Source organism: Epinephelus moara, chromosome 13 (assembly GCF_006386435.1).
Source record: "Epinephelus moara isolate mb chromosome 13, YSFRI_EMoa_1.0, whole genome shotgun sequence".
Classification (NCBI taxonomy): Eukaryota; Metazoa; Chordata; class Actinopteri; order Perciformes; family Serranidae; genus Epinephelus; species Epinephelus moara.
Window position 1 is genome coordinate 32512617 of NC_065518.1, and position 21379 is coordinate 32533995.

Sequence of the window (21379 nt, forward strand, 5' to 3'; positions counted from 1 at the left end):
GGGCAGGTGTGTTCCATTTACCTCTTTCACTCCCCCTCCGCCCACTTTCCCTCCGCCCTCCAAGTGGCCTCCGTGTGACGTCATAGCAAGGGCTGAGGGCAAGTGAGCGAGGGCGACTCAAACTGTTTTTGGAACGCAGCCCATGTCTATGACTCCGACCCTCTTGCTCACTTCCGCCGCCGTCCGTTGCGCCACATTTGAATATTTTGTGTTTTTTATTTTTTTATTTTAATGAAAATAGAAGTCTTACATTCACAAAAAATGACAATACATTTCATGAAAGAACAGAATAAACATTAACAATCAAACAAGAAGAAAATAAAGAGAGAAAGAAAGAAGAGAGAGAAAAAATAAATAAATAAATAAATGAATAAGTGAATAAATAAATAAATAAATAAATAATAACTGTGAAAATAATACCAACATAATAACAGCTAATTACCTACCAATATTAAACTTTTCACAAATGTTCTTTGTTTTTATGGCTTGAAATGAAAGAATGAATGAATGAATGAAAGCCAAAGATAACATGTTCAAAATGCAGATTGAAGTTCATATACAACTTATCAGAGATACATTTTGCTATATCTTTCCATAACCTTTTTGTGTAGTTACAATGCCAGAATATGTGGTTAACTGTTTCGGGTTGTACCGAGCACTTCGGAGATGCAGCAAATCTCCTCTCGCCGAGCTCGCCAGAGTCGTGCATACCGTCGGAGGTGCCGGAGAGCTCTGTTGCTGTTATGTCGTAATCTATGTTGTTGTTTCTAATAAACTGACGTGTTCACGTAAACAGTCCCAAGCCTATTATTAGTGACCTGTCTATTGAACTAGTCACCAGTAGGCATATTAACCCCCTTCACACATAGCTCTCTGTTGCTGGCACATGTTTGATGTTAAATATAGGCCTATTTACAGCTATGCAGCTGCTGGCACTATATTCTGTCTGCACGTGAAGCAGCCTTACATTCACATTACTTTTATTTGTAGTGTAACATACTTGCACATTCTTACTACATTACTTAATATGTGTTTGACTTTTACTATTTATGTATTTACTAGTCTATACTGCTCATACCTGGCCCATAGTGTATTCATATTTAGTCATATTCATTCATTATTTATACCACACTTACACCACTGTCTATATTGGTAGAATCTTCTATATTGTAGTCATAGTTGAACCCTAACATTGATTATACTATAATCACAATAAAGTTGAATGTTGTAACCGTGTTCTTGCAAAACTGTATGATATGTAACAGTATATAATCAGATCATTGCAGTCCTAATATGTAGTGTCTTAGAATCTCAAATTAAGGCCCAATTCCAATCCGATCCCTTACAGACTCACTGATTTAGAGGCGCGTTCATGTGAAGTGCGTGAGTGTATGAGGGCTGTCCCACTGTCAAATCTTCAAGTCAGTGAGTCAGTGAGTGAGCCCTTTATGCCCCCTTACCGTAGATCAGCATCGATGCGGACTTACGGTAAGGAAATTACCCACAGTTCATAGCGTTGTCACGTGAAATACAGGGGTTGCCCTCGGAACACCGGAAGTGTTATTAAAAAAAAAACGAAAACACGGTCGGCAGATATGCAAACGGTAACGTTATGGAAGGAGAGCGAAAAAACAGATAGATAAACAATGAAACATTACATTAACAAGGATTTAAGATGGTAAATAAACACACATGAAGTCAGAGGAATACCAGTGGTTATATTCCACAAACAAAGAATATATCTATAGGCTACATATATATATATATAGAGAGAGAGAGAGAGAGAGAGATCTATCTATATATATATATATATATATATATATATATATATATATATATAGATATAGATATATAGATGTATCTATCTATCTATCTATAGATATAGATATATATACAGTATATTCTTTGTGTGTGGAATATATGCTGACAATAACCGATAAACGATCACGCCTAGAGCCGCCAATGTTAACAACATTTTGTAGAGAGGGGGATAAGTGCTGTCCCATTCCTATTTGTAGCATCCGGAGCCCTTTCAGACTGTCACACTCAATCACTTACAGCTGACGTCAGTTAAGTCAGTGAGGGTTCAGGGCTTGAGTCTTTAGGGGCCAGATTGGAATTGGGCCTATATAAACCATGTATGAAAGGAAGTGTGGGCGTTGGTTGTACACACAGCTCAGTCAGTGCGACGTAACTTCCGCTGCGCAAAGGATTGTGGGTCAGAATGGCCAAAGAAGCATGCTGACATGCANAGTCACTTGAAACAAATTTAGGACAATAGGAGACAGGTTGAAATAAACTGAAATTTCCCTTTAAATAACATACTGTTTAATCTTTTGGCTTGATGGAAGCCAAAGTCGATCCAAAGTCAATTCTTAAGTCATCAAATTTGTGATTCCAGTCTGACTTTAGTCCAAGTCATGTGACTCGAGTCCACACCTCTGCAATCCCAGTCTAAATAAACATCTGCACTAATGCCTCCTCAGGCTTGTGTCAACTAATCTGACCAAATTGACAAAGATTAAACCAAAAGACATTTCTTGTATATTTTTTGTTTTATTTTAGTTCGTTTTCTAAGTACAAAATATTGCTTGTTTCTTCTAAACTTTGTTTTTTACTTTTGTTTCAGTTGACTTAAATGTTTTATCACACCTAGTTTTAGTTTTTACTTTTAATTAACTATATCCTTGCAACTGACTTAACCACATTAATACCAAACAATCTGATCACTAAATTAGACCATGTTAACAGAACAAGTCTAGAAAATACAGGCTGCCTTCCACACATCAACATTAAGTTCTGTGATAAAAACCAAAGTCATGATAAAAACTGTACCATTCTTTAATTCAGTACAAAAGGTGCCACTCAGGCTTCAAAGACACAAGTGAGAGACTGTTTACACAGGAACAGAAAATGGGATTATTTTTTTTACCATTTCTATAGCATAGATAGATATACAGACAGACTGGAGGTCAAATAGAAGAACACATTTAACCCAGGTACGGCTTTCACTGGGTTAAAAATCAGATCTTTATGCCTGTGTAAATCTAACCACAAAGCCAACATCACTGCTATTCTCAGGGGAAAAGAGTACATCATTTGAAGACAGATTTACATTGTGATAACTCTAATTTAAAAGAAATGTTCCAGAGCATTTAATACTATATAATTATTATTATTAATAATAACAATAGTAATAGTAATAATAATAATAATAATAATAATAATAATAATAGGAGGAGAGGAGGAAGAAGACAGTAATATGTGACTTGACTTGTAATTGCATCCATTTTCAGGAAACTGCAAGATTGCAACAGTACATAGTTTTATTCCACTTCATCTGCTACAAGATGCAAAAGAACTCAACAAAACCTTCCATCACCCACGGCATGACATGTCATTATGTGGGGCTTCCATATTTGGCATTCACCCTTCCACATCTCCATGGTTGAGTGGGTTTCTAGCAGGGACTGGAGCTGGGCTTTTCCAGTTATGGAGCAGCCTGTCTAACATATATGCTATCTTGCTGCACTATTACTCAGCTCCTCGGAAAAAAAAGGCTTGTTGCTGAATGGCATATGGTGGGACTCATGTCTTTCGATCCACTAGTTTTACTTGAATGGTAAAGAATGCCGCAAAGCAATTTGTAATAACCTTGTGTTTAAATAAAGTTTCACTGATGCAAAAACAACAAGCCAAACGTGACTTGAAATGTCACGGTATCCATCAAATGACCAGAGCCAATCTCTCTCATCTGCTCAAAGTAAAACTCTCTACTTCTTTTCAAAAACAAATAGAATGTATACAAGTCATGGTCTCAGATTAATAATAATGTTAATAACAGTTCAGTCTGATGCAAGTTACCTAAGATTACTTCATGATTCCATACTCATTTACAGTGTGCTGTGACTTAAAAAAAGGAAGGAAAAAGAAAAATTCTCAGCATGTTTTCTTCTCTTTACATGGCATACTTTTGGGTCCAATCTTTTGCTACTTTGTTGTATCTAAGGAGAGAAAAAAAGAGTGAAGTAAGTGGTTGATAATCACTGATAACACCAGGTACACACACGTTAATACTGACAATAAAGTACTACCCGAGCCTGTGTGGATACTCACTTGTCTTTGTCGTTCTTGTACATGTGTGCTATGTCTGGAACTAAGGGGTCGTCTGGGTTTGGATCACAAAGCAATGAACATATGGACAATAAAACTGGAATAAAGAGGAATTTAAAAGATCACATCAGTGCATATGTTGACAACATATGTTTAAATTGAGCTTCTCCCACATAGATCCCTACTTGTGGTCACAGGGGGCCAGACGCATCTGTGTACGCACAAAGGCAGAGATGTGCATACAGGTATGCATTCTTTCTGTGAGATTTATTAAGTTGCGCTTAAGCCTGATTCTGTTTTAAAAATCTCAATCATTATGGAGCTAAGTGCATGTACACAGGCCTCGTTTCCACACCCATAGTTTGCCATAAATGGATGTAGAAACACCCTTAGGCCCCGAGCATTTTGCAGGTGGCGAAACCAGTTGGACCAGGACCATTACAAGAAGCTAATGGGCTGCCATCCAAAGAACTGCTTGGCAACCAAACCAGGCGTCTATTTGAAATAGGCCTTTGTTTGTCAAAATGTGTAGCCACACTGGGCTAGTAATAACACTAATTAATTAAATAACAATCATTTACCGTCCTAAACTCGTCCTCTGCTCTGAGAGTAAGGAGCTCTCAAATCTCATTGTTTTCCCAATTTGTGGACATTTTCACTCACTGTTCTTTGAGTTAGCTGCCCACTGCCATCAGCTGCTTTTTTAAGCTCCCACAGTGGGTCACAATCATAACACGTTGTCATAACGTCACACCCCTGGCACCCATGATCCTGTCCTGCCGGCTATCCTGTTCATACGGACATCGTTTCAGCGCTGTTACTACCTTTGATGCCGGCTTTATGGCAAGGCAACCCTGTCCCCTCATTATAGCATCGTACCTTTCATACAGAACGACAAGGCGGCATAACAGCGTGACATTCCTGCCTTGAAGAGGCAGTCTAAAAGGGGTTGGGGAGGGAGAGAAGACAGAGGCATAGAAAGAGAGAGAGAGAATTTGAAAGTGTGGTATTTTGGAATGAAACTCTAAACATGAAGGTGAGATGGATTCTAGTGTATTACTGATTTAATTTTACTGTACACTGCTGCAAAACACCACATCAGTTTCTTCAAATGCATTTAGAAATAGGGCTTCTGAAATAACATGAAAAACAGACATAAGATCACAGGAATGATGGGCCGTCAGAGGCTCAGTGGATAGAGCAGGCGCCCCATGTACAAGGCTGTTGCCGCAGGGGCCCAGGTGCGACTCCAGCCTGTGCCCATTTCCTGCCTGTCACTACCCCCCCCCCAACCCCACACACTTGTATATCCTGTTGATTAAAGGCTAAAATGCCCCCACAAAAAATCTTTTAAAAAAAGAAAAAAAGATCACAGTAGTGATATAGTGGAGCTGCTGTTGCAGTTGACACAGTGAGAGTAACAGGACACTGTACTTACCTTTTGACACTGTTAATGCTGGAGACCACTGTGACCGTAGAATGTCCAAACAGATACTCCCATTGCTGTTTATATTTGGGTGATAAATCTTAGTTGTAAATGCTACCTGTAAAAAGAGTAACACAGGTCTGTATGAGCAGAGAAGATGCACTTCACAGTTACTCTACGAGTGTTTGCCTTGTAGAGGGAGGTTCAGTCCAACATGTGGCTCTCATGCTGTTTCCAGCACTGACCCTGTTCTTAAAGAAGCCTTTCTTACGAACATGTTAAATTGAAAAAACAATCCTCTTGTTATTGAAAGTAAACTGTTTATTTCTTTTTCACTTTTTCTGGTGGGTATCTGTTATGGTGTCACTGCTGAACAAAGAGAGGAGAGTTGGGTGTTGTGAACACAAACTAAAAGTAAGTGTGGGAGACTAGTGCATACTCCAAACCTGCTAAGAATAGTGTTTGTCAAAAAGTGTGTTTACATGGACATGATTAACCCTTTTATGATCAGGATTTTGAGTATTCCGTTTATTGGTTTGAGCATCTAAATGCCACATCCTCTTGTAAGAAACGGGGATGTTTATGACCTGTTTATGAGAAACCTGTATATGCTAGCTGGAGAAAATGAGGATGCTGTTGCATGTATACACCTTATCCCAATTATTAAGCGCCGCCGAGGACCTACCCAGGCGCAGCTTTAGCCAAGAGATGTAACAGAAATATAAACTAGAATTACTAACTCGGGGTTGTATGCCTCTGCAAACCAGTCAAGTTGCAGTTACAGTTTACATCCATATCTGTAAAAACATGGATGCTTCATTTGTGCCAAATTTGAAGAAATTCCCTGTGTTGTTGAGATATCATGTTTCTAAGAATAAGACAAATAGTGTTGCAGTAACCTTGACCTTGGACCACCAAAATCTTATTAGTTGAGTCCAAGTGGACATTTATGCCAAATCTGAAGAAAGTCTCCTAGGGAGTTCTTGAGATATTCTGTTCACAAGAATGGGACAGACAGACAACCTGAAAACACAATGAGTCCGGCCTTGGCTATCATCTGTGCAGAGGCATAAATATGGTGGCAGCGAAAGTGTCTCACTTTTTTTGTTCCTGCAATGAAAGAGGCTGTGTTAAACATTGCGTACTGACCTATCTGCCGTCTCTATTGTGCTTATTTTATGTACTGTACTGCTTTGCTATCATCTTTGATAAATCAAATCTACTGACACAGAAGCTAAGCAATTTACTGCTGTGGACAGGGCTGTAGCAAAACATAAGCGGTGAAAATACTCTAAATATAGCATAGACTTAAACTGATAGATATTTTTTTTGGTTGACCTTTTTAGGTGGCTAAAACCTAACTAAATGAGGCAGTGTTTGGTCAGCGCCATTTGATTTTATGTGTGTGAAGCGAGGATTTTCTACTTGAAAGTTATTGTAAATAACCTCTGTGATTCACTCTCTACTTTATGTTTCAAACAGAAAAGCTGTAAAAGATAAAAAATCATTGTATTTGAACAAATGATATTTTTAATTTGATGGCATGGCATTTTATTAGCAAGCGGCCACAGTATAAGCTTGATAATATCCTCCAAGTTTATATGTTTAATGACTGTAATGAATTCTGGAGGAACACCGCCATCTGCTTGTTCTTAGCTGAAGAACAAGCACCCATTACAATCATGGAATGTACAACTTGTCAGGTAATATCCCATAGATTATAAATGAGATAGGGGAGGTTTCTAGGACCAGAGGGTTGGCTGCTGCACATCCACCACAATAAATTCAACAGTATGGCAGGACAAAGCTTTGAGGAACCAAACAAGCTCTTACCTTTGGTGGCTTGAATGGGTAGTCAGTGGGGAAGTGGATTGTAAGAAAGAAAACTCCTCCTTGGTAAGGACTGTCACCCTAACATTAAGACATGTGAGACACTGCTGTCATTTCACACTGAAAAGCATTCAGCTGGAACCAAATAACTGACAGTCAGCAAATTTCAGCCCCCTACAGTGAGAACAGGGGCCTGTGTACGCAAGTTCAGCTTAGTCAGGCTCTCTCTGATGTATCTGGATTTAAAAGCCTTAGGCCCCGATCACACAGAAAGCGTTTTGCAGGTTGCAGGTTTTATTTAATTGAATGCCACTAGTAAAAAAACACTTGCTGCGCCTTTTTATTGTTGCAAGGCAACCATCCGATCACCTCCATACCCCAACTTCCCCATGTAATCAATCTACAATATTCAATTTTTATTTTATTTATTTCACAGTAATTAGTATCTAATTCCTAAAATGGAGAGGCAGAGGGAATTTGCTCTAGTTCCGGTTGAGGGTGAGTCTGTCAGCAAATAGTTTGTTTGGCACAGAGAAACCGAGATCTGTGTGGGTACATGAGACCCTAAAAAAAAAAAAAAAGACGGTGTATCACAGGGAATACCTGCAGTTGGTCCAGGAGCTTCGCCTCCATGATGGCCGTTTCAAGTACTGCACTTAAATGCTTCCACGCCTGCTGTTTTCTATGGAGATCGTGTTAACTGCGGTTTGTAGAGTCATATAACTCTGGGTATCCAGCAACCGCATGCACCAGGTTCTCCTCCATTGTTTACCAACTGTAAACTTGTTGTCATGAACACCACAGAAGGCCCGCCTCTCAAAGCTTCCAATTGGACAATGTGATAAAAGCGGAGATGACTTGGGGCTCTTTTCCGTCCTGAGGTGGAACTTTTTTCAACTCGAGCGATTCAGAGTGCTCCACCAAAATCGCAGATGCCTAGAGCGTAGCAACGCAAAAACAGCAGGCAAAAAGGTTTTCTCATTAAAAGCAATTACAAAAAGCCGCCTCCAGCTGCTAAAACGCGTTATCAGGACCTAAGGCCATTGCACACTAATGCTGTGTTCACACTGGGCGCAATACAACAATTTGCCTGAGTAAATTACATGTTAAGTCAATGTAAAGATGCAATTAGATGCGAATTCCCACCAGGTGGTGCAATGGATGCCATGCGAATGATGCGAATTAAGCGCCATGAATGAAGTGAGTAGTGCGATTTCACGTCATACCTGTATTTGCAAGAGCTGAAATATCTGAACTTTGGCGACCAATTCACGCTGCAATAGCCATTAAGGTCTGAGGTTCTCCAGAGATGTATGATTCCAAGGATGTACCGGCAGAAGTTCAGTCATCAATTCAGCAATTTCAAGCGCGTATGACACAAGTTATTCACATGTATGAAGTGAGTCAACACAAAATATTCTAGTGTTCAAACTATTAACGGGACACAAAAATTCACATCCCACCTGGTGTGAACACAACATAAGTCCATATTTTACGCATGTATATTTTTAATCTGTCATTCATTAAAATTGTTATGCACACAAACCTTGCACACTGAGTCCGACAGCATTTTATTGTTCTACTCATTGCAAAAATTTGCAACATGAGACAAACGGAAGGGCACATTTGGTCCCTTGCTTCTGTCCGATGGAGTTACCTCCCTGGCTGTAGCCATCCTCTTACCACAGTTATCTGAAGAGCCTGAGCCATCCTCCCTCTTCATCTCCACACTGTCGCGCTCTCTGTCTGTGTGCAGTCCACAACCTCTTCCTTGTCATCATCATCCACCTGAATATTACCATCTGACCTGTTGAAAGTAGCCTATCTGAGTTATGAAATGATACTGTGTGCTCCGTTCTTCTCTCTTGTTGCAGATGTATGTGTCCAGCAGGTTACGCCACATTTTCTTAACTGCCTCTAGGTCAAACAACTCTCTAAAGGCTTTTGACGGATGCTAAAAACAAATGCTGAAAATCTGTCCCAAAATCTTTAATGACAGACAAAAGTTCTGGAGTCAGTGTGCAAATTTGACTGACACAAGGTGAGGTCATATTTATTTTTAAACGTGTGTGACAATTTCCAGCATAAAATACAGAATTGGTGTGCAGTGGCCTTAATCTCCCTCGCCAGCATTATTTCAGAAGATGATGTCTCGATTAAAGAATCGAAGGCCTTTCAGAGCTCCTCACTACTTGAAAACCAATCTAAGATAAGAGCCCATTTCCAATTAAGCACAAGCACATGAGTGTGTATGAGGGGACTGAAAGCCTTACATGATGATGTGATACTCACCGGACCCATTATGGTTGCCTGCCAATGAAACACTAAAAGCAATTAAGGGAGAAAGAGAGAGACACAGAAAAATGTAAGCTGTACAGGTCACAGACACAATGTTCATCAGTCATCATGCATCAGTTACAATGAAGTGTGTCTACAAAAGCCCATGCCCCAACCCAGCTTTCTTGATGTTAGGTACAGGTTACACTAGTCTTATGCCTCTAACCTGTGCCTGGGTCATTTCAATGGTAAACAATCCAACTGCAGGGTTTTCCCCACTAAACTATTTGAAAAGGAGATAGATAGATTTCGATCAGGAATAGAGTGTATTCCCAGTTCTAGTCCCAAATTTTACTTCCGAAATAAGTTGTGATGTAAGAATGGCTCATAATTAATTGTAAACCCTTCACCCAAATCTGGATTGTCCAATCATAGCTCTGCAACTGTAACTTGGCAGAGCAGCTGTGTTAAGCTTTTGAGTTGCTGTGCTGAAATGCGGTGTTGTGGTGGACTTGTCACTGATCACTTTCCTTCACAGTCACTGACTCGCTTTTTTCCTTAGCTTCACTGTTGAAATCTACTTCAGTACGTTTACATGCACGGTTAAGTTGAGCTACAGTAATAGCTTGACAAGGCCATTTAACTGTCCTTTTCCCAGTATACAAGCACGGGAGGGGAATCGATTTACTGACCGAAGTATGTTCGACTCTGCTACAATAGCTGGTGATATGACCCCTTTCAGCTTGTTAGTATTGGACATTTCTCCAGTTGACATCTTTCGTCACAGACCAAACAATTGACAAACAAGTTAGCTATGGTTAGCTAGCAGCAAATTGGTACCATGGTGGACAACTTTACAGCTCTGTACACTTCATACGTGCTGAACGTTTTACTTCTTCTTTTTCTCCTCTTCTTCTGTTACACATTTAATGCTATTCGACTTCCGGGTCAACGCCTGGAGTGCAAACTGTGGAACATGCGCAGAGTGCCTAGGCCAGTTTGGGTTCGATTGACTGTATACATGCAGGAGTAATTTGACTCCACATCACATTATCTGGGTGTGTTAGTCCAACTTCAAGAAATTCGATTTAGTACGATTTCAGCTGGACTAATATGTTCCATGTATTTTAGAATTCCGGTTTCAGACAGAGACATTTTACTATGTAAAACAGTAGGTGAATGCTTCACAGTTCAAAGCTAATTCAGTAAATACAACAATAAAGCCCCTTTCCACTAGGGATGGGCAAACGATCAAAATTTATTATTCGATCATCAAAAAAATTAACGATCAATTATCGATTAATTGATAAGCGAGTATTTCAAAAGAGAGAAAACAAAAGAGCGCAGTGCAGACTGTCGCCGCAAGAGAGCGCAGCTGCCCCAGTTTTGAGCTTCAACCCCCCAGGCCAAAGAGGAAGAATGGCGCGCATGCGCAGTTCACCCCTGGGTGTTTACAACCGTTGCCAGCCAGAGTTACAGGCTTCAGTTTTCAGCAAAACCTCCGTCTTTCAATGGCGTAGTGTTTTCAGAGGCCTCAAGGGAAGCCGCCAAGGCTTTGGAGAGCGATGAGAGCCTCCGTCTGTTTCTGATTTTCTCGTAGGCCCGTCGAGCCGCCGTGCTCACCGGGCAGAAGGGTCTCGTTGGCACGGCGACTCACCGGGCGGGGGGTCTCGTTGGCACGGCGACTCGCCGGACGGGGGGTCTCGTTGGCATGGCGGCTCGCCGGGCAGAAGGGTCTCGTTGGCACGGCGACTCACCGGGCGGGGGGTCTCGTTGGCATGGCAGCTCGCCGGACCTATGCCAGGCATTGTAGGGGAAACACTGCGACTATCGATCAAAATTATTTGTGATCGATCAAAAGCCTTCAATCAATCAATCATCGATAATCGAAAATTGATGCCCATCCCTACTTTCCGCCTAATATTTTTTCGTATAGAGACAGAGCGCAACGCGTCATAATCTGAAAGCCACGGCCCCAAAGGCGAAACAAGGCTTTCCCCTCACACTTTCCCCCTCCGTTTCCAGCCTGTTGAGTTTTCCCTAAGTCCAAATGCCGAAAAGTTGCTGTGTGGTGGGCTGCATGGCCAATAAGGCTAAAAATCCAGAGCTTAGCTTTTATCAGCTGCTGAGCAGAAACACATAACCTTGTAGAGGACAAAAGTGGATACAGGCAATAAAACTTGAGGCTTCAACAGGGAAGAAATTGTGGGATCCTGACACTCGGTATGCCTATGTGTGCAGCAAACACTTTGTCAAACCCTCCAAATGTATTTTTTAGAGTAACATTTAACTGTATTTATGTATGTTAAGCTAAAACATTGACAGTATGAATGCAACTTCTGTTATTCCCAGCGCGCCGCGATTCAAGCAGTCCATCCCAGCAGTCCGCTCTAGCACTTCTATCCATCTACCAGCATGTAGAGGCATGTCTCAAAACAACAACATGTGCCGGTAGTAGGAGCAGGCTGACGGTTGAGCGTGCCGAAATGCTCATCTTCTTAAAAAAGAATCCCCACATCATGCTCGGACTGCAGTAAGGGGAGAATGTGGAGATGGGGGAGTAGCGGCCGATTTAGTAAACTGACCGATTTCTGCTCATGTTTTTTCAAAGACGAGCAAGGTAAGGAGAAGGGACTCTGAGGTAGACCGGCAATATTAAGCTTATCAATATACCGTTGCCTCTCTGGTAGGCATAGCGTGCTAAAATAATCCTTTGTCATCTTATTATTGGCTAATTATTAGCTAGCTATAGCTAATATTTTTAGCTAGCTAGCTAGCTAGCAATTAAGTCGTGGAGACTTGAAGGCGCGGCTGCTGAGGCAGAATGACAGCAAACGAGCAAAGAAGCGGGGGGGGAAAGCGGGCCTTGTTTCCCCTTTGGGGGCGTGGCTTTAAGATTATGATGTGTTGCGCTCTGTGTCTATAGCACATTTGGAAACAAAAGTTACCCTTCAGACATGGTACCTAGACCCAAAGCATTGAAATTGAAATTTCTTAAAGGATAGCCCCTTGAGATGTAGACTCACAAGTCAGTCTTTAGACGCTTTGCTTAACTAAAGACTGATCACTTTCTCCCTGATTTTGTGTTTAGATGGGCAGATACAATTTCAGAGTTTAAAAAAACTCCCTATGTTGCAGAACCAATAGTAAATCCACAGGGCGGTCCTTTGGTCGCTCGCTGAACTCTTGTGCTCGCAGAAAACGCCGTCAAAGTTAGTGGACGTTTGTCGCGTTTGCGGCGACACATTCTCACCAACTAAAAGAAACAAACATAATCTTTTACAAGGCCATGACTCATCCGTCCGGCCGGACGATAGAGGGAATCGCCTTGTTTTTACAAATACTTCCGGGTAGAAAACCAGCAGAGCTTTTAGCTATATATATATCACATTTTTCACATCACTGTATCACCGTTTAGACTAATCCGATGTTTGTAAAGTCTATAAACACAATGATTGAACAAACATTATTATTTCTTAGCTGTTAGCTGTTAGCCGTTAGCGGTGTCTGTAATAGGTAATAACTCATTAAACGGTCCGTGAAAAAAATATTTTTTCCAGCGGATATCATAGTTACAACATGATTAAGCTAGCAACGCAGTTTTGTGTTGCTATGTGTGGTAACGTTATTTATTCAGTTTTGGGAAATCACGATGTCTAGAAAACATCAGTGGCTGCAGCTGACAGGGACAGCTAACAGCAGCAGCAAAGCTAACATCAGGACGTCATCTGCTAAAAGCCTCCAGTTGTCGGATACAACATGAAACTACTCCAGTTAGCTCAATCATGTTGTAACTAAGACATCCGCTGGAAAAATATTTTCTTCACGGATTAGCACACGTTTGATAAAACGAAGTTTAATCTCTCGGCATCCATTTTCAAGCTCTCTGTGTGTTTGTTTCCTTGCGGACGAGAAAAGGGGGAGCGCACATTTCCGAGAAGGCGTGTCTTTTCCAAAAATGCAAGAGGCGTTGCTTTGTTGCCGGCCGTTTTCGCCGGTGTGTTAAACACACTTTAGAAAGGAGTGTCCCCAGACTATCAGAAGGTGGAGATCTCTGATTGTCTGGTGGCGAGACTACTTGAGATGTAGCATCTCCTTTTCAAGTGGGTCCCTGGGACCCTAGGTCTTTTTTGCATTTCCACTACATACAGCACTTTTAAATGTGGGTGGGGTTGCTGTCACTCACTGCTCTGTCTAGCAGTGACTGTATTTCCTCATCACCGGTGGCACAGAGGGAAGACTGCACCTCATTTATTGTCCACAGAACGGGGTTGCACACCAATATTTTCAGAACAAAATATAACAGGCTGCAGTGAGAGTCTCTCTAAGTGGGATATTTAAAAATAGTGGGTTTGTGCATAAAGTGCTTCTCAGGCAAGTGTGGGTAATGCCGGAGCCCATAGAAACGACGTTACTCACTGCCTTTTTTTTTCTCCAAGTGATGATTAGAATATATGCAGTTCACATAATCCTGTCAAAATTAATATATATATTTTAAACTCATGAAGATCCACTTATTACAAAGAGTGTTTGTCATCCAAGAGAGACAATAAAAGACTAAGGGAATGGTCAAAGTTGTTATATTGAAATTTAAGGTGTGCTGATGGAGCTGATTGAGTAACATTACAAGTAAATGTTCCACCTTAAAAGTAGCCAGCAGTCAGCCAAGTAAATTAAGTTATTTTTTTCTCAGTCTACAACTGCTGCCAGAGGCAGCAAAACATCCTTTCATTTTATAGTTATAGTTTACTAATGTATGTAAAACTCACCTTGGTATGAACAGTGGTTACATAAGCTTCAAAACCAGCCACAACTCAGCCCTGGGCAAGAGTGACTGTCCTCTATTTCGAACAACTATCTATAGTTCAGTATGTTAAAGAGTAACTAAACCCTAAAACCATTTTTTTCAGCTGATAATCATTGTTTCTGGTTGTATAGTAGTGTTACTGACTGATCCTGCTCAAAATCTTGACAGTTTAGTGCAAACTGTTGAAAATCTACATTTTATTTTAAAAATGTGGTATGGAGTGCCCTCTACAGCTTGAAATCTGGTTACTACACTTGAATTTACATTACATTACATTGGAGGCGAATGATTCTTTTTCGAGGCGAATGACGTCACTAACCGTCCACACTAAAGCCTGCCCTCCTCCCTTTACTCCTCCCCTTACTATAAAACCATTCTGTCCGCAGAGAGAGCCGAGCCTCGGGGGGGTGTATGTGCGGCCGGGCCGCGAGGGAGGGAGGGGTGGATGGATGCGGTGGGCTGCTGCTCTGAGCCCAGGCTCCCAGAGAGGGAGAAGTAGAACCGGCCGCCTTCCCTTCTGCCCATGTGACACAGTTAGCGGCGGTTTTCCAAGCCACCATCGGCACAATGAAAATAATTTGAAGTGTGGAGCAGAGGAGAGGGACCTCTCTCCCCGCAGCGAGGGACAATCTTAACTCCGCCCCCTTCCTCAGCCGCTCGCCTGTCAGATAAATAATCAGCAGCTGATTATTTACCATCAGATTACCACGTCAACAACTGCACCTCCTCCACCGTCCCCATGCTTAAAGGTGTCCCTCAGGGGTCGGTGCTTGGTCCTCTCCTCTTCATCATCTACTTACTCCACCTTGGTTCTATCATTCGTCGTCATGGTCTCCATTTCCACCGCTACGCTGACAACATCCAAATCTACATCTCCACAAAATCCATCACCCCAGCCACCCGCTCTACCCTCACCAACTGTCTGACTGAACTCCAATCATGGCTGCAAGCCAACTTCCTCAAACTGAACTGTGACAAATTGAAATAATACTCATCGGCCCAAAATCCCTAAGTAAGTAAGTAAGTAAACTTTTATTTATATAGCACCCTTCATAGTACGCGTACACAGAGTGCTTAACAGTACAAACAATAAGACCATAGTTCAATCAGTCACAATAAACGTGCAACTGAAACATTCTAGAAAACATACACACAGGCATATGGCAATGCACGGTCAGTGCATGTAGAAGCATGTAATAAAATACATAAATAAATAAAAAATAACAATAGAACATGATCACATGGCACTGCAAAGCCAGAGGAAATAAGGTAGACAAGCTGAGAGAACAACAGAAAGCGGCAGATAAAACAGTGGATACGGCCTAACAATCAAAAGCTACTCTGTACAGGTGAGTCTTTAACTGACCCTTGAAGCTATCAATCAACACATCAACACAAAACTTCACCCTCAGCATTGACAATACCACCCTCTCTCCCTCCCCATTCATCCGCAACCTTGGTATCATCTTCGACAATAACCTCTCATTTGAACATCACATCAGCCGCCTCGCCCAAACTGCCTTCTTTCACCTCAGAAATATTGCCCATCTCCGTCCGTTACTCTCCTTCTCTGCCGCTGAAACTCTCATCAATGCTTTCATCACCTCAAGACTGGACTACTGCAACCAATGCTTTCATCACCTCAAGACTGGACTACTGCAACACCATCCTCTACGGCTAATCATCCAAAGTCCTCAACAAACTTCAGTACATCCAGAACTCTGCTGCCCGCCTCCTCACCCACACCCGCTCCCGTGAACATATAACCCCTGTCCTGCAAAACCTACACTGGCTCCCTGTCCCGTACAGAATCAGTTTCAAGATCCTCCTCCTCACCCACAAAGCCCTCCACAGCCAGGTCCCCTCCTACCTCACGGACATGCTCCACCACCACACTCCCTCCCGCAACCTTTGATCATCCGACAAAAACCTCCTCTCGCCTCCACACAGGACCAAGCACCGAACCTGGGGCAGCAGAGCGTTCTCCATAGCCGCCCCCTCCCTCTGGAACACCCTCCCTATACACATCTGTGACTTTCCAAATCCATCCACCTTCAAATCACTCCTCAAAATCCACCTTTTCAAATCTGCTCCAAATGTTACACTCAAACCCACTAAAGTCTTTACATGCCGCAAAGTTCACAAGATTAAAAAATAAATAAATAAAAGATTCACAGGTGGCACACAACAGTGTTGTCCAAAATATTGATTTATCAATACATATCGATTCTGAGTATATAAAACGTTTTCAATACTCTTTTTCTGCAGTATCAATACACCAGTAGCAGCTGCATTCGCTTGCTCTTTCTTATTTTATGTTTACTACATTAATTTTGCTGTTCTCCAATACTTACCAACAAAAAAAATGTCGTTTTTATGTCATAGCCTTGTTACATTTATCTTTTCAGAGAAAATTTAAATTTTATGCCTTCAAAGTCAGTTCCCCCCCCATTGTATCGAAATGGTAATCATTTTCAAGGTATTGTATCAAAGTTAGAAATTCCAGTATTGTGACCACAGTAAAACACAGTACCTAAGGAAGCGAAGCTTACAGTAGTCATTATGATACATGGTTTAACACAGCAGTACCTGCAGGTAGAGACCTTCAATGTTTACCTTCATTCTCACTAAAAGTTTATCAGAATTTCTCAACAGTGGATAAAATAATGGGTATGTGTAACATCTAACATTTGTTCTACATTCAGACTAGCAGCTGACAAAGCTTAGCGGTGGCTAAGTTAGCTATATCTGCAATGCCAGGGATGGGCTGGAATCCTCCAACCTTTCTTTAGTCGTCCATGCTGTATGTCTATTTCTTGGGCAAAGTGCGATTCTTCAGTTGCCTTATCTATTGGCTTTATGTAAGTTGGTGAAACACTTTCTTTTCAGAAAAGCATTTTTGGCAAGATTCTGTGCTGTTACAACATATTAACAACAAAACTGCCAACAGGCAGCAGCAATACACTAAGGTGAGAAATTCTAACATGAAATGCATGCACATGTACTCACAGTCTTCCCCCACTGGTCCAGCGGAGCACTGTGCAGGAGGGTCTCTCTGCAAGTCATTCAGCTCCTGCTCAACACAGCAGAAATACCCTGTTAGTTATTCACCTCAATGGGCACTGATCAAACGTAAAACTGCTTTTTCTTTTTTTTTTCTTTTAATTCAGCAGGAACTTGAGATCACATTTGACTCCAACTACTGTGATGTACTCCCCTGGTTTTCCTGTTGATGACTGAAGGTTGAGTTTCTGTAAGTGATGCTGCTCTCTTAATGATTAATGCTGATAATATCTACACATTTTTCTTTTTCTGTTTCACACAAGCCATAAAACTAAAGCCTAAAGTTTTATCAGATAACAGTAAAAAATTGATGGGAAAATTGTAAGTAAGTGGATCCTGAGTTAAGACTTCTTTTTTTACGCAATCTCACACCAATAAAATTGCCGCCTTTTTTCCCTTCCACAGCGTTCTCCTTTCTTCCAACAGATGTTAGCTTAGCTTACTTCTATATTAAAAAAAATGTAACAATAACAATTTGTCATATTTCCTGAAACTGTCACTGTCACTGACAGATAATCTGTGAAGAAACCAACATGGTTCCTCTGGCTCTGCTTCTGATGGCATTTGCAAGAATCCACCGTGCCTGAATAAAAACAACCAATCAGAGCCAGGAGTATCACAGCACTACAGAATTTATATTATCAGTCAGAATGACCCTTAAAGAAATGAAAATGGCAGGGTTACTGTTGGTTGAACAAACATTTTATTACTATAAGTGAAACTTGAAACCATTTTGTTAATATGAGTATGTGTAAAAAGTCTCCCCTTTAAAAATAGCTAACATAAAGGGGAGATTCAACATCCAGTTGCATTTTTTTCAGTATCATAGATAAGCAAATGTACAGGGTATGATAAGCGACAACTTTTATGTCACGGTATACCTTGAAACTAACATATCATTGCAACCCTTGTTCTATATAAAAGGTAGGCTATAATAGCGGAATAGGGGAAGAGTTGTCTCGCCTTCAAGTTGGTAAAGTTGCAACAGCGCTGCAACAGTGTGTACATGACAGCCAGCAGGAAGGGATCATGGGCAACACAGGTGTGACGTTTTGAAAACATTTTATGTGGACAACCCACCAACAACAGATTTAAAAAGTAACTGATAGCAATCAGCAGCTAACTCAAAGAAGAACAGCAGATGAAAACATCTGCAAATTGGGAAAAAGATGAGGTCCAGGCAGGAGTTCCTTACCCTCCGAGCAGAGGACGAGATCAGTTGCCATATCAAAAAAGACGGTAAATGATTGTTATTGTCATGTTATGCCATTCTTCCTGTTTAGAAAAATGCTTCCAAGGGGAATGTTATATGTCACACTAGAGGCTGAGGCTGTTTTGTTCCATGACCCGCCTCTTTTGCCTCCGTGATACCAGCATGCTGTCTAAAATTACACACTGGAGCAGAATGATGTCACCGTTGTTTGGTTCTGTGTAAAAATGCACAGCCGCCATAAAGAAGGGAATACCACCATCTCTGTGTAAAAAGGGCTCTTGCCTGATAAATGTCAATATCTTTCCAAAACCCCAGTTTTTCAGACAGGCTTGCTGTTATTAATTACCAAGCCCAAACAGAGGTATCCCTGACATCATTTGACAAAAACTTTACACAAACTTCCTGCTAATATTTTGTTCACTATTTGAGATACTGTACAATTTATCAGTTGTTTTACACTGACTTTGTCAGGGATCGTGAGTTTACTCAATGACAGAAAAGAGGTCCCTTAAGGAAAAAGGTTGGGAACCACTGCACTAGGCAATCACAAAGCATTTACAGCAAGAAAAATATGGCAGGGTAATGTGAGATCGCAAATGTAAGTAATAAAAAGTTAAGATAACAGTTCATAATTAACAAATATCTGCAGCATCAGCAGGGTACAGGGTACACAATGACTTTGGGTGTGGTGTTTAAAAGAATGATTAGTTCCATAGGGATATTGACCTGTAATAGTTTTTACAGTGCCACTTCACCAAATACCACACATGCCTTATTGATGTTTCAGTGAGAAATAACTATCCCAAGAGGCCTACACCTTCCCTCAGCCATCCTTCCCTAAGGTTACCTCCTGGTTGGAAAGGAATTATATGAGGGAGTAGGAGAGCCTTCAAGATCTTCCCTAGGAGCTTTACCTATGTTAAAGCTTTCATCAAGTGCACACAATTAGCTGAATCATTGAGTTTTATCGCATCATTGTTATTTCCTACTTTCCAATGCAAATCTTGGCCTTCATTAGGATTTGAGGTTGTCTGGTGATAGCTGATGCGTCCCTGGTGTCTATCACCCTCTAACACTCTACTGAGGCAGTTCCCCCTGACAACACTACTCAAATAGCAGAGATAACTTAAGATGCACAAACGAACAAGCAGATAGAAATTAATGGTATATTGAACTGAGAAATAACTTCACTGGTCACTGCAGTGCTCTTCTACCGCCAAGAGGACAGGTACAACAGGACTGCTGTCCAATTACTACTTAGACAAGTTACAGGACAGAGTGACAGCTTCAAAAACAGTGACAGCTTGACATGGAGGCAGCCTAAACAGTTACTAAGCTCGCTAAATTGTTAGCAAGAAAATATGGAACTTTGAAGTTGTCATTAGCTGCTATATCTGTTTTGGGAGTTGACAACAAACAGATTATTTCAAAAAACGTTACGAAGTTAGCCAGAAGTTGCTTTAATGCAGAGATAGCGTGAAAAACGTTGTTAAAGAACCTTTCTGTGGAAATAAACTCTCAGCTGGGCCAGTTAGCTACCGTTAGCTGGCAACCATAGCTAGTCAGTCAAATTTACCTTCTGTATTCTTTTCAGTGCCATATTGACTGATGCAGTTTGCTCCTCAACCTACGACGACTGGCTCTTTCTTTCAATTAAAATATTATTGCCGGCGAAGTCAATGGCTGTAGTTTATTCCCTGAGTACTTCGACAGCCGGGGATGTGTTTGTGTTTTTATTAAAACCTCTTTTGTTTCCGCTTTCTCCTTTTTACGGCCGCTTCTCCCAAAGTGGATTATGGGAAATGTAGTTCTGAATGTTGCAATTTGTTGTGACGGGATTTATATCTATGAGAATGCCATTAGAAGTCATTGAAGTCACAGGTTCTGTTTTATTTTTTTGAAATTATCACCTTTTATCATGTTTAAGGCACAGGTAATAAGTAGTTTTGCTTTCAAAATACTCTAAAATGCTCAGATGAATGGGTAGTAAGTAAGTAGTTTTAAGTAGTTAAGTTAATTTGGATTTTTTTTTTTAAATATACGTTTATATACTAAAAGTTACGTTATACACACACACACACACACACACATACATACACACACACACATATATGTATATATATATATATATACATAGCCTAGGCTATATGTATATGTATGTGTGTATATATAAGTATATATAGGCCTATATGTGTGTGTGTGTGTGTGTGTGTGTGTGTGTGTGTGTGTGTGTGTGTGTGTGTGTGTGTGTGATACCATCTTGTGTCAGCTTCCCAAAGTATTTTTGTATTGTTTTTCTGCTTTAATCATTCAGTATTTTTATCTGTTCTTAGTTCTCATTCTCCAGTACCCTTTAGACACCTGTCTCTATCTTGAGTAAAGTTGGGTGGACTGTGAAAATGCAGGGACCATTATAGATAACACAGATAACGTCAAGACTACAGCCCACTGAGATCTGGGTCTCTACATTCAACTTATATAATATAAACAGATATCCTTTGCCAAATGAGAGAAGTAATGCTGGCATTCATACATTCTGTGAGACAGATGTGGGCCCACAGCATAAACACTCTCATTATGTTGTTATGAGCAAAAGCACAGACTGGACAGCACTTCATTTCACTGTAAACAGAGCTGCAATCTGTTTACT

General features: G+C 40.9%; 1 protein-coding gene across 2 annotated transcripts; it reads right to left on the reverse strand.

Annotated features, from left to right (window-relative positions):
- Nucleotides 1-2823: 2823 nt before the first annotated feature.
- On the reverse strand, nucleotides 2824-20501 carry ube2d1b (ubiquitin-conjugating enzyme E2D 1b). 2 transcript variants are annotated; one of them, XM_050059182.1, is made up of 7 exons: nucleotides 20306-20501; nucleotides 17463-17526; nucleotides 9662-9693; nucleotides 7373-7450; nucleotides 5552-5657; nucleotides 4117-4210; nucleotides 2824-4004 (listed from the first exon to the last, which is right to left on the reverse strand). In XM_050059182.1, the coding sequence occupies exons 1-7, from the start codon at nucleotides 20327-20329 to the stop codon at nucleotides 3959-3961; spliced, it is 444 nt and encodes a 147-aa protein (XP_049915139.1). In that variant the 5' UTR covers nucleotides 20330-20501; the 3' UTR covers nucleotides 2824-3958. The 2 variants fall into 2 exon arrangements, with proteins under 2 accessions (XP_049915139.1, XP_049915140.1); XM_050059183.1 differs by lacking the exon at nucleotides 7373-7450.
- Between the last annotated feature and the right edge of the window lie 878 nt (nucleotides 20502-21379).

Excerpts from the sequence above, each read along its gene's own strand:
- ube2d1b (XM_050059182.1), bottom strand. The coding sequence starts at position 20,329 with ATGGCACTGAAAAGAATACAGAAG. Across the intron at positions 17,527-20,305 it reads CACTGAAAAGAATACAGAAG|GAGCTGAATGACTTGCAGAG; the intron begins GTAAATTTGACT and ends TGTGTTGAGCAG. Across the intron at positions 4,211-5,551 it reads AGCATTAACAGTGTCAAAAG|TTTTATTGTCCATATGTTCA; the intron begins GTAAGTACAGTG and ends TCTTTATTCCAG.